Source organism: Coloeus monedula (genome assembly GCF_965178545.1).
Source record: "Coloeus monedula genome assembly, chromosome: 5".
NCBI lineage: Eukaryota > Metazoa > Chordata > Aves > Passeriformes > Corvidae > Coloeus > Coloeus monedula.
In genome coordinates, this window is record NC_138785.1 from 17,680,782 (window position 1) to 17,694,924 (window position 14,143).

The window sequence follows — 14,143 nt, forward strand, 5'->3', positions numbered from 1 at the left end:
AACGTAAAAGGCTGTCTCAGAAAAAGAGACTAAGATAAAATACTTTAAATTTGCGTTTTTTCTGTTTGAAAACCGTGCCATTATTTTTCACTAAAAAAACCATCAGAATACTAACTGATATTTTAACTGATATTTTAGCAAAACAAAATAAAAAATCATTAAGACTAAACTACAAAATAAACTTGAGAGCAAATAGAAAAGTAATTTTTTGTGATGCATTTCTCTATCTTTTTGTATTTATTCTCATTTTTGTAACCAGTTACTTGCAGTTGGCTACTGAAACTCACTTCTATTTTTCTCTTATTACAGCATGTATTGCAAAAATGAAGTACAAGTATATACTGTACCTTGTTTTACCTGTAAGGAACACACACCTGACAAAAGGCAATCTTCACATCCAGAGTAGGTTCACCACAATAATACAAGAAATGGCGGCTCATAAATACCTGCAATTAAAGAAAAGCAGACATAGAAATCTTGTCTGGCTGCTGATGTGCAAGTATGATGCAGCTCTAGCTACATTTGGATTCTAAAACCAACCTGAGTTTTGCCTTCTACGCAGCTTGTGAAAAACAGAAATGTTGTAACACTAAACTGTAAAAAAGCTTTAAATTCTTTCTGATGCTTGTCAAGGTTATGGCCCCAAATATGACTTGGTTACATCTGGAAAACTTTACAGTAACTGCTTCCATTAACTCAAAGTTTATCATGTCACTTGCATATTCCTACACCAAAAAAAAAAAAAAAAATCAGGTCAATAATGTTCTGAACAATGTGGGAATAGGAGATGGTTATTATCGTGGGGAGGAAAAAACTCAAGTCCTAAGTTGACAGGTATTAGGAAAGTTATAGAAGTGGAAAGACTAATTACATCACTGTATAAATTCATGGCACAACCACTTTGTGAACATTCCATGTAGTTCTGGTTCTGGTCTTAATATTCTACCACTAGAAAAGCTACAGAAATGGGCAGTAAGAAAGGTCCAAAGCACATAGAGATTCCTTACATGAAACAACCTCACAGACTGGGGATGTATTTTTTTTAGCCTAGAAAAGAACTGAGCGGAAATATGCTAGAGATCCATGAAATGAGTGGCATACTGAGAAATTATTTTCCATTTTTCTTTTCAAATAAAAGAAATATGTGTCACCAAGTTATGTTATGAGAGTTAGAATCAGCAACAGGAGATAATTCTTCACACACTGTTTTGTCACAGTGAAACTCTCTGTCTCATGTTGCTGTGGAAGCCAGAAGTCAACATAAGCACTAATATGATTAGGCAAACTCACATAAGAAGAAACCTGCTGAAGGCTATTAACCTCCAAAATATCACCCCTGACTCAACACACCCCTGAGTCACAGTCTGCCACTCCATGCTCAGCCTATTTCTGGATTTCCCAGACATCTGATACTAGCCCAGAGAGCCACAGACTAGGCTAGACAGGCCTCCCTGTGCACCCTATTACAGCTGTTTTAATTAAGCTCCACAGCACCACATCCAGCTCTGCCTAACCAATCCTGTCCTAGCTACATTCTAGTGTGGAACATTAACGAAAAACACCCACAGCAATGTTATCAGGCTGAGACAGGTAGCTATGTCACAAGACTTTGGAGCACATCAATTCTTCTGCACAACTCCAAAAAACCACAAAAAACCCAGCCAAATACACAAAACAAAAACCTGTTAACAGTATAATGAAAAAACCAGCAACTTTTAGCTAAAATTAGATAAATAATATAGAACTTAATGTTTTTCTTTTAAATATAAGCCCATTGTAAAGACGTAAAAATGAAAACAAAACCACCCTCCAACCATCACTCCATAAAGCCATGATTCTGAAACACTATGTAGCTACCTATGGCGCTTGTCTTCAATAGGAACAATTAACTAACTTCAAGTGTAGATGGCACTGAATAAGGCAAGACTTAATTTGGAGTAAGTTCGACTCACACCAACTGATTAGGAGTAAAGACACTACAAGAAAGTATTCACCGATACTTGCTAACTTCAATGCATCATGTGCTCCCACAGGTGTTTAATTTTTAATGAATGAATGTATGAATAATCCTGTTATGAAAGCAAGTTTATGACCTTTTCTGCATCATGTTTCAGTGTCTGAGATTGCTGTCTCACTGCCCAGTGAGTCATGTCTTTACCAGTCTCACATTCCACAGTGGGTTTATAATAGTTTATATTAGAACAAAAAGAAGAAAGGAAGCTTATTTAAAAAAAAAAAAAAAGCAGAAAAAAAGCTTTTAGCATTAGTCATATTGCCAATGATTTCTGGAAAGCCAGCAGGTAATTACACTGTCATGCTGCAGATATATACAGTGGCTGTATGATTATATTGCTATTATAATGAATGACTGAAATGTCAATAGCCAGGACATACCACGTTCAAGACAGAGCCTAATGGTGGAAAGTGAAGAAAGTGAAGAAAGGAAGGGAAGAAAATCGAGGGAATTTGGTTTCTCCCTGAATTTGCTGTGAGGGTCTATTGAGAAGACGCACTTTGCATTATATATGCATTACTAGCCATACCCAGCTCCTCAGCTGTCCACAGGAATCACTGCAGCTGTTAATGGTCACCCCGGGCAGAGCAACAGACTGGTGAGTTTTATGAACTGGAATGCATTTTAGGATTTATTACGTTGTCCTTGTGTGCAGTTAATGCTTATAAAATAATAGAAGCATGATAAGTTTTAATGGCCTAGATCAATACCCATACTCCTCTGTACATGAGATACACCGAATGAATCACCATGGAACTGAGTTCCCCCAGTTGTACAACAGGAATGAATGCCACCTTTCCGTAGCACAGAAAGGCGTACCCAGGACAAAACAGACTTGAGCTCATGTCTTATACAGTGTTTATTGAATTCATACAAAACTCCCTTCAGTGCCTTGTAAGCAATCACACATGTATGTAACTTCTAATTCCTTCAGGCAGAAAATACATTCACACCCATCTGCGCAGATCTCCTTGATCACGTCTCCTCTGGTGCGAGCTGACACCACATCACTCGAGATGTTTAAGAAGTGTCAGAATAAAGAACTGGCCTGATGCTGAGATAATTGTGTTACTATATAAAGCAGTTATAAAACAAGAAGCTACTGAGACAAACAGCGTCACTCACCAGGGATTGGAGCTTTACGTGAGAGTATAAGCATCCAATATTTCTTTACCCCACTTCTGGCACTTTACCTTTCAATCTTGACTGAAATCACCCAAGGGGGGAAGAACTGGGAGAATGGAACAGTGCTGATAGAATAAAACAAATAAAACACTCTGGGAAGCCAGAAACTGCAGTAGCATCACAGGGAGAAAACCTGTCTGTGAAACACCAACACCACAACTGGATCCCAAATCTTCATCATGATCAAGGTATCTGTATGCCAGAACCCATAAAAACATACAAGACTCAGCAGCAAACACATGATCTGCTTTCAGACAAAACAAAACTAGGAGGCGCTGAAATCAGGAGGAGGAAAGTAGACACGAAGGCAAGATAAAGAAAATCCTGAAAATCCTCTGAGCTCTACAGTAGAACAGACCCCAAGGGAATTGCTGGCTGGAACCACTAAGGCTTGGCCTCTACCTAGTCTGCTGCTTTGCCATCCTCTTCTTCACTCTACTCTGCCTCCCTTATGGAAAGCTATTCTTCAAAACAGAATGTGGACTAAAGACATGCCCAAATTTCAGGCATGAACTTCTCTTTACCTGCAGTGCTCCTATCAAATCTGCCTTTTCTGGACAAGGACTTTTTACTTTTAATAATGGTTATCTGTCTCTCCAGGGGTCAGAAGGATTATCTCATTATTATTCAAAAAGCTCTTTGAAGACTGAAAGGATTAAATCAATACTATTAGTATAATTACTGAGAGCAGAGGAGAAACCATGCAATGAGAGCAGTTAAAACAGACTAGAAAACCAACAGTAGCTACAGTTCTCAAATACAGCCTCCCACAGTAAATCTTTCTGTGGGTCCTCAAATTCTTTCTTCACCCTCAGTGCTGCATGATATTGGCACCCAGGGAATGTCTGGGCAATTTGGCCCAGTCAGATTAACTCTTTTGGCCTAGGGAGTGTTGTTTCCTACCCAGGCTGCACTATCATTCACATAAGTGGCTCCTGGATCGTGGACAGGAAGGCTGTGCTTGCCTCAAGCCTAAGAGATGCAAACCTCAAGTCTGAGGGGTCTGGGCTGTTGCTGTTGCTCCTCTCCAAGGAGAGCCTAAGCACTTGCACTCACCATGTTGAGCTCCTTCATCTGTAAAAAGCATCACAGTCACTTTCTTTTGAGAAAATACTTTCATTATGGTTTTTCATCCCTGTATCCCCTAATCAACAGACATATGCCCAGTGGATATTGCCTCAGCCTGCCACAGAATATTTAAAGCTTTTTGTGAAAGTTCAGAAGGCCAGTGTCAATCCTCAGCAAAGTTCCATGTAACTTTAATTCAGAGAGATGAAGGGGCCAGCTGCCCTGCTGCAATACTGCTTTCTTCATCACAGCCCAGGCAGGCAGGGCTGCTCATTTCACCCCACAGCACAACCATCTGTGTCAAATGCACCAATCCAGGGCTGAAACAAGGTTCTTCATGAGGAAAAACTGCAGCAGCCTTTTGACCTGTATTTAAAGCAGTGCTTCTGTACTTGAAATGAATATCACAAACTAGCCCAGGGGCTGTTCTCACCACCCTCCCGTGTTCCTGAGACTATACTCTGAGAGGTATTTACATGCCCTACAACAAAACAAAATGGAAAAAAATGCTTCAAAGCCTAATTTAAAAAGTAGCCCCACATGGAATTTAAAGAAAAAGAAAAATTAGAAGTGCAAATTCCAATTTAAAGAGGAATCAAATGGCAGCTGGAGACAAAGTAGACAGAAATAGTATGTAAAACTTTACTAGATTTAAACCTGGCACAGAGTGGCTGCAAACTGGAAGGCTGTAAAAGAATCAAGGACACCCACCAATAAAATGCTATAATCTCTGCTCAGTCCCATCAATTGTGATAGTCTCAATCATAAGGAGAAGCAACATATATTCATATCAAGAAATCAAATCCAGCATTTCTGTTTATTTGATATTACCACCCAAATATATGACGTGCACAATGGGTGTAGTGAATGTGCTCCCTATTTTCAGTGACATGTAGTTCTCCACTTGTGCTACAAAAGGAGAATTAAAGTATTTATTACTTCCTCACTAAATATTTCATTAATGAACATAAAGATTCAGAGCATGAAAAGAATTAATGAAATAGCACCATCACTTAAAGTTATTTAAAAAACCCATCCTGTCCTAATTCAATGAGAGGGGGCAATTGATCAATTCAGTTGTCACTTAAAAACCTTTTTGAAAAACACTAATGTTCAAAGATTAACATTTATGAATTATTAATGCTTCCTGTTTTGAAAATGTGTTCGAATAATTTCATGCATTTCCAGTACAGGAATTACACTCTATCTGAAAATACATACTCTCACCACAGTATCTTTTAAGTTCTCTGAAGCTATCAGTTATGCTCTAGTCCTGTAACTATATTTTCCTTTGCTGAAACTCAGCTATTCTGCCCTGTGTAAACAGCAAGAAGAGTGTAGGAAATAATGAAGACCTGACCAAATTCACACAGCATGACAAAGTGTACCAGCAGAGAATGGTAATGTCTGATCCCCAAACTCCTATAGAAGTCAAACATGGACTTTGACATCTTTAACATGCTGGATCAAGAAAGAAATCCTGCAATTCGCCCACATTTTTCATATAATTGCTGCCAGTTATAATAGGGATATATATGTTCAAATATCCTATCAAATTGGCCTTCACTCCAGAGATCAAATCTTTAGGGTTACCAGCAATTTTTATCTTTAAATAAAATAATAATAAATAAATAATTTTTCTTTAATAAAAATTTACCTAAATTTTTATTTTTAACTTTTTTTCTTTCAGATCTAGTGTACAGCACTGCAACAGGAGACCCACTGCTTAACAAGAAGCTTCAAGACACCTCAGAGGATAAATATGAACTGAAATTTGCAAGTGCATTAATAATAGTCAAGGAGAGTGTTTCTGCTGCAAAAGAGTGCTTTTCTTTTGTGTCTACACTCCCATTTTAATTATTCTTAGAATAACCAGGGAAAGCAGAGGTGTGAACAGTGTAATTATTAAGGCTATATCCCAGCAGAAACAGATCATCTTCCACTGGGATGAGAAGTGATGACATGTTGAAATTCACAAGAATCATGCAAGTAGCTCTAAAACTGAGCTGCTGGAAAAGAGAATGACAAGGAAAGAATTTAGGAATAGCACTGAAAAGGAAATATATACGAAGGAAAAAGGACAAACAAACTGAAAAGACAAAGGACTGATAAGCAGATATTTCTAATGATCACAGCTCACATGCAGGAGAGAGGAACAAATGAGCTCTTGGCCTTGCTACCAGCTTCTCTTTTTTTCTCCAGCCAATTATTACGAGTCAGAATTCCTCACCTGACAATATTTGGTCTAAATGCCCAAGCTATAACAGTCCAAGATTTCACATCCAAAGGTAATACTTACTGTTACGAACATGTATTATAAGGAAAAGAGCCTACTCCTGCAAGATGCTGCAGCAGATTAATTAATCAAAGTTTATGATGATCTTGTCATAATCTTTCATACCATCTTTTCATTTGCAGCTGAATATCTTCACTTCCTGCATAAATCCTAGCTACTTCCTAGAGGTGTTAAATTAAACTTTGATGTTAGAAGCAGCTCTGAATTTGTATAGGATAAACCTGGAGCTGTAAGTGTGTGAGACCAGGGCTACTACTGGCAGCAAAAAAAATGAAGAAAAGCTAATTAGAAAGAGATGAGTACAGTAAAATACTACCTGCCTCGCATAAGATAACAACTTTTACCACAATGGTGAAAGCAAGATTTTAATTTTTTTTTTTATGCATTTTTTCCTGTTGTGGCACTTGATTTTAATCTGCTTTCTCTTTCTGAGGAAAAAAGAAAAAGATAAAAAATTGAGGTAACTATCTCAGCACAGCTGAATGAAAAATTCTGCCCTCTTGGAAATTTGTTTTTCTCTATTAAAAAAATAAAATCAATATAAAGCTGTTCCTTAGATAAATGTCAGTGGCAAAGCTGCCTGAAGGTATGTACTGAATCATATCAAAACTATTTTTAATACACTCCCAAGTCAACATCCAAACCTAATTCAAATTCAGTTACATTTGCCTTCAATATACATGTCCCTGGCATTTTATGGCTGGCGAAAATGACCTATATTTTCTGGAATACATAGAGAAAAATACTTAATTATTGTCTGCATCAAGCAGAATCAAGAAAATTAATAGATCTGAATAAATTATATATTTTATGTTTGAATAGTTTCTGATTAGTTGAACTGTATGCCATTGGATCTCATTCTTACAAGGCTGCTCTGTTACACGTTAACCACCCCATTAATGAAGGGTGCATGTAAAAACAATGAATATTCCAGTCAAAAGCAAAATTCTAACTTTGGGAAAAATGTATGAAAGGTCAGGGCACTTAGATCCTGTCATAGATCTTGTTTCAGAGTACCTCCATTATGTGGCACTGTAGTAAACAGCAATTTCTCTAACTGTTTCATTCAATTTAGGGGAAAAACGGATGGGTTTGGTCCCTTGAGAGGAAAAATTATGCAACCAAAATAGTATTTAGCCATGCTTTTACTTATTTGATAAAAATTATATTACATTCTACCAATGCTCATCTTTCCTATAGCAAAGTATGCATGATGGAGATATGAAAAGCTGTTCAGGACTGTGGAAAAACTTGCTCAGCTGCAACATCTGTATTCATCATCAGAGCTTTGAAAGGACTCTGTAATTGGCCACTGAACTGAGCCAGCTAATTCACACCTCGCAGTTATTCAGGAACACAGCCAAAAAATCACTCACATTGGAAGGGACTTTAGGACAGCTATAATCTAAATCTTGTAATCAAAACCAGGGACAGTTGCTTCAGTTGTTTGCAAAGTTAGGGTGCTCAGTCCCTACCTTGGTTTGTATGTACATATTAATACAGTAGCCGCACAACCAAAAACACTATTACTCTAAAAAATGTAAGAGGCTTAGTTCTGGCGTGCAAGGCTGTGGCCATGAGCAGATTACACTGTAAAGTCTGCAGCTACAAACCAGCTTATTTCTCAAACAGCTAAAATACAGATCCATTTGCTTCTGAAAAGCCTTTCCCCCTTCTAAGCTTTAACATTTGCAAATTTTAATTACTCCCATAACAAAACACTGTTAGAACAACTCATCTCCAGGATGCAAGCAGGACTTATTGCAAAATCTCTGCAAGCTGTTAATATCAAATGGCAGTTAGATATTGTTTTACAAAACACAGAAAATATTTTGATACTTTCTGGCTTCTTTTGATTAAAACCCTAAATACATAAGAAAAAAAAAATCTTAATGGAGCAAGAAAATGCCTTGTGTTTCTGATGATCAACAACTAATAAATAACATGATGCAAGAGTGAAAAGAACCGCTTGCCTGCTGCTCAATTGTAGCCATACACCTATGCTGCTGCTGTTTAGAATGTATCATGCTAGTGTAGAATGGCTAAAGAAAGAAACACACCTATGATTTAGGCAGATACAGACCCAGCAAAAGTGGGTGTTTCTTTGTTCCAGTCCAGCTGTAGTTAATGCTGGGTAAAAGTTCTCCAAAGCATAAGGAATAACAACGATAATTATTTATCCATTGAATACGGTTAAAGTTTCAGAGGCTCACAAAACACGGGCAGATGAACTATTTAAAGAAAGCATTGCTGCTGCTGCCAAGGGGTGTTGCTGCAAGTGCCATTTGTTTTTCTATATGCAAAACCAGAAATAGAGTAGATGATTAATGCAAAAATACAGAATCATGAAGGCTACTGTTAGTTTCCTCTTACAATGGTAACTGCAAACTCACACATTAAGAAAAACTTTACAGTTTTGTGAACTTAGACTGGACAGGTAAGGAGTGATCAAAACCAAATCATGTTCTTTTTAGGTTTTTATATAAAAGTAAACCAAGGAAAAGTATGTTAAAACACAAAAGGTAATCATCACAAGAAAGTAATTTCTTTTCTTTGGTTCTCTTTGTCCTGTAGCATTGGAACAAAGTGACTTTGATAAAGTCAGGGGATAGGAATTTCTTTGGTAAGAAAAAAAGGAGCCAAAGGGGCAAAGTCTGCAATTTTCTAGGCAAACCCTTTGGGAAAAGAAAAAGCAGAAACCAAAACAGGCTATTTCATAACTCCTCCCTCCTCATTGCCACTAAGATACAGAGACACTAGCTCATACTTCTTTCTGACTGCAGGGAAAGTCTCCCTGCTATGGGTAAACAACAATTTGGAATTGATTTTTGCAGGCAGAGGCCCACAGCACCACTTAAAAGCATGGGTACCCTCAGAGTTACACAGAAATGCTGTAACTGATTAAAGCAGAGCTGAAGCACAGACATTTTAGACAAACAGGGGACTCTGCCTCTCCTATTCTCAGGTTGCTGAGTAAAGTTCTCAGAAATATTTGACTGCTGAGGAACCAGTGTTCAGAGACAGGGATAAAAGGCTTTTAAAATCTGCACAAACATGCAAGGTCCAAGAAGTCATATGAAATCAAGATTTTTACAGGTGCTGAATGTAACTCAAATGTGAAATATTAAAAACTGTATTCTTTTTTGTGTCCCAGCTCCCCTCAGAGCTGGGAAAAGGGGAGAACAGCAACAAATATGAATGTCTGACCCAGTAAGCCAAGGGGCCTAAGGATAATAAGGGAACAAGCTTAATTGACCTGGGTACACCAGATAGACTGAGGACTTCTCGCCCCCAAAATACTACCATTAAAAAGTTGAAGTATACCACAGAAAGAACAAGCTGAGCATCCTTGAGACAGTCTTTGCCACCAGAACTCTGTGGTGAGTAATGCAAGGAGTCACCAGGGAAAGAAAGACCCAAGGAAAACTGAAATGACAAACCTACGTACTAGTTTGAAACAATTTGGACTGGAGTACACATGATGAGTATCACAAAGCAATACATTCACATGAAAAGGGTAAACACGTATTTTACATGAATACTTTTACCAAAAAATTTAAGAAGTGCAAGAACACAACCTTATCCTACTTTTGAGTCCCTAAATATAAGTGCAAGCTCTTCCTTTTAGCACCTTCTTATGTAATTTTTAAAATGCTACAGTCCATAGCTTGCTCTTCTAATGTTTTTGGCTTCTTTTTCACCTGTGACTCAACTACCAGAGCTTCTCCACAGCTAGAAACCTTCTGATGTCCATACTGCCAAGCTTTCTTTAGGCTCACAAGAAAATAGCAAGATAAATACTCTTCATTTTGTCCAGCCTTTCACACTTGATTAATTCTATTCCCTATAAATCATTAACCTATCTGCCTGATACCCATCTGAGTTAGACTACAAGCTTGAAAACTATAAACACTGCACATTCTGCAAATCTTCGTGCACACAAGCTATCAGATCAGTAGCAATAATAATCACGCCCCTTACATGTGTTCATAATGCTCATGGTCATCTGAAGAAGAGAAAGCTCTTAAGGGAGATATAAATCCAAATGCCCTTTTTGTTCTAGGAAAATCTCAACCATTTAGTGTGTGTGCCCAAGGCATAAATGCTTCCTAGAGCTCCCATGGGGACAGTGCAGCTTTGCATTAGCCTCAGTGGAGGGCGATGCTCATAAAGCATAACAGGACCCTTGCACAATCCCACTGGAGCACTGGCATTCACTGTTCTGAACTAGAAATGTAAACTTAAATGAAAAAAATGTAGAACTCGGTCATATGCCAGAGCTCTAGAGTTTGGGATTACGGTTTCAAGGCTTTACCATGGGTTTATGGTTTTGGTGGCAGCCTTAATCAAGAGCTCAGCAGGGGATTGTTTTCTGTCTCTGAAACATCTGTTGGCCACTAAAATCCCAATTTTAGCTCTTTTCTTGCAGCAGGCAGGGGATATGCACCACAAGAAGGCAATTGTAGTTTGAGCAAGCAACAGACCAGCAGATGTAAGAGTTGCTGGAGTCACTTCTAGCACTTTCACACTTCAACTACAAATGTAAACTCTCCTGAACTAGGCAGAAGCTACAGCACCTTGCTTACTTTAACTCTGTTGCTACCTTCTAGACTTCTAAACACGTATGAAATATTACGAAAAACATGTATATATAAAATATATGAATATATAAAATATATTAATACATTCCCTTGTTCTCTTGAACCTCTCAAAGGCCACATGTCCAGAAAGCATAACCAGCCAGCTCTGCTGCCTGCTTTTCAGTGCCAAGCTGAAAACACTGCACTGAAAGACACTAATTCCCTGTACCACAAGTTAGTTTGAGCCTGCTTCCTAAACAAGAGCAGATGCTCAGAGAATCAGATATGACTGACCCTAAGTGTTTTCCGATATAATTTCCAGCTCCCGTAGACACTAAATATGAGATAAATCACCTTAAATCCAACTGACCTGACACCACCTGCAAGGAATTATCCCACTGTGAGTCAGCTGATTGATTCCTCTTCATTTCAAAATGGTAGCATGAGCTACTGCAACATGCAATGAATGCCATGAAGCTGCTCTGCACAGAAGTGACTCACTATCCATGAAAAATAGCTGAATTTAGACAAGAAATTTTCTTCACATGGTTTCCAGCCTCCTTTAGACTACAGGATAATTTTTACACCCTATGCTACATAAATCCCTTGCAATAATGTGCATAGTAAATGTATTTCCAAGGTAATTGAGTGTTCACTGCAAACCTGGTGGCAAAACCACACATTTTAGAACTCTTCCCTCTTCCAAGTACAGTGTACCATGTAAAAGTAGGACCTAGATGTTCTACAGAAATAGGATCTTTTTTAAAGACCTCAGGAGTTCCTCCACACATGTTTGACAGATAATAAAACAAAGGCACTAGAAAATAAATGATAAGTTCACTCAGTCAGGAATAGGGGCTTGGACACCTGGCCTTAATCCACCTACTGAAAATTAATATAAATAAGAAAGGTCAAATTCCTAAACAAAATAAAAGCTAAGGAAGACTTAACAGAAACCCATCCTTGTTTCCCAGAAACAAAGGAACAAAATCCAATTTTGCTTGCATAGCCAAGTGCTTTCTTTTTTTGCATTTCATTTTTGAATCCAAACATACTGGAGTAGAAATGAGCAGATGAATAAACTTATATGTTTCTCTGTGAAATCTTGTATTTTTATAATCTTTTTTCCCTGTTTTTTTTTCCTAGAACACATTTCTGGGTCTTGGTGTGAAATCAAACGGGTACATGAATAATAACAGATTCCATGTTCTTTTGAATGACAGGGAGTTTTAACTTAGGCTGGGCAGAAATTTGTGAATGATTATGGGATACAGGAAAAGGAACATGACATTTCTGAAGCAGAATGAGCCTTTAAAGCCTTGTAAGTGTGGCTATCAAAGTAATCACGCTCCTACCTCTCTTCATGAGTACAAAGACTTTCTATCAATCATTCTGTGTCTTCCCTGATCCTCTTTGTCCTCAATACTCTGTTCTTCAGGGCATGACAAAGAAGAAGGCTTAGATTTTGTGTAATTCAAGTATCTACAACCACCAATACACAAGTTGGAGCCTTAAAAACAAAGAAAAGATAAAATCTTACACTAGATTCTGACCTCACAAGAAGGTGTTTATTAATACTGTATTTTTTGTATTTTATTTTTTAATCTCAATAGCCCATCTGCTTGAATAACAATCTTCTAAAATGCATTTTTTATCAAAGCAGATCCTACTTTCACAAGATATTTTCTTTGTATATATTTTCTTTGTCTTTTGTTTGCTGTCTGAGGATTTTGTTTAGGTTTTAGTTGGGGCTAATGCTAAAAGGGTCTTCTGGCTTTTGCTGGCCCGAGCTGATGACCACAAATAAATCTTCTTAAAAGTAGAGTTCTAAATCTATGCCACAGCTTTATACAGCAGTAATACATCCACTGAAGAAAAATTCAACTTTTCTTAGATCCATGTGCATTATGAAAAGATCTTAATATAATAACACTTCAGGATACTTACAACAATAAATAAGAACCAGCCAGACTGGATACCATAAAATGCTTGAAATCTGGTTAACTATCATTGTATTTTCCAAACTTTATATTCAGCTGCCATTTGTTACCTAACAAAGCCTTTTGCGAGTTGCACCAGTGCAGTTTCAGCCATCCTGCCTTACAGTAGAGCACATCTGAAATGTGCCACATTGAACCACGGCAATTCCAGTGAAGGGTACCTGTAGGTGACTGTCAATGCACTGTGAACTGAACAGGCTGAGACAGCTCCTGTCCTGCAGCATCTCAGGATAAACTCTGGCATTTTTCTAGACATTGCTAAGCAGGCTGAAAGTTTTCGCTTTTTTTTTTATCCACTAATGGAATAAAGATTGTCTGTTCGTCCTTCAACTTCAAATAACTTTCAGAAGTGTCATTAATCAGGAGCAAGAAATACAGAGAAAACCATGTTTTTAGTCATTTAACTGTTCATTAATTCATTTGAGTTAATTTATGGGCATCTTGTCCTCCACGATATTTAATGAGTCCAACAAATTCACTGCAGCAGACATCTGGTGAGACACAATGTTATAGAAACATTTCATCCCTGATTTACACAAAAGAGGTGAAAACTGAAGGCAGGCATTTTATACCATTATTGATTTACCACAAATATACATAGATATGTGCATTATACACAATATAAACAAAACTGTTCAGACACTTTCCAAAACTGAAACCCAATCAGCTGAAATGCCACTTATTGACCTCAACAGAACAGCAGGGAAAATGCTGCCCTGTTCTCCTTCTCATGATTCTGGCCTGTTTATCTAAATTACAGGGCCAAACCTCTGCAATAAAGAAGCATCACTATTAATCCCTTGTGCCAGCTGCCTTTACTTTGCTCGTAGAGGGGCTCAGTACCCTATGCTATGTAATTTAAATGAAACACTATTTGAAAGAACAAGAGGGAATAATTTCAGCAGATTACTCTGAGTTGCAACTGATCCTACCTCAATCCTACCCAAAAAACTGTGTTTGATTTCAGTTTCCTCTCAGGCTTTCTCATTTACAGCAACAT

At 37.8% G+C, this 14,143-nt stretch overlaps 1 protein-coding gene across 3 annotated transcripts in view; it reads right to left on the bottom strand.

Moving 5' to 3' along the window:
• Positions 1 to 14,143, bottom strand: part of MAPK10 (mitogen-activated protein kinase 10) — a gene marked incomplete at both ends in the record, with an annotated part of 136,468 nt that overhangs the window by 73,241 nt on the left and 49,084 nt on the right. Inside the window, one exon of one of the 3 annotated variants that reach the window (XM_082282539.1) lies at positions 375 to 446. In XM_082282539.1, coding sequence (XP_082138665.1) covers positions 375 to 440 — 66 coding nt within the window. Of the gene's footprint in view, positions 1 to 370; positions 447 to 14,143 lie in introns of those variants that run through there. The other 2 variants (XM_082282541.1, XM_082282540.1) reach the window with 2 other exon arrangements.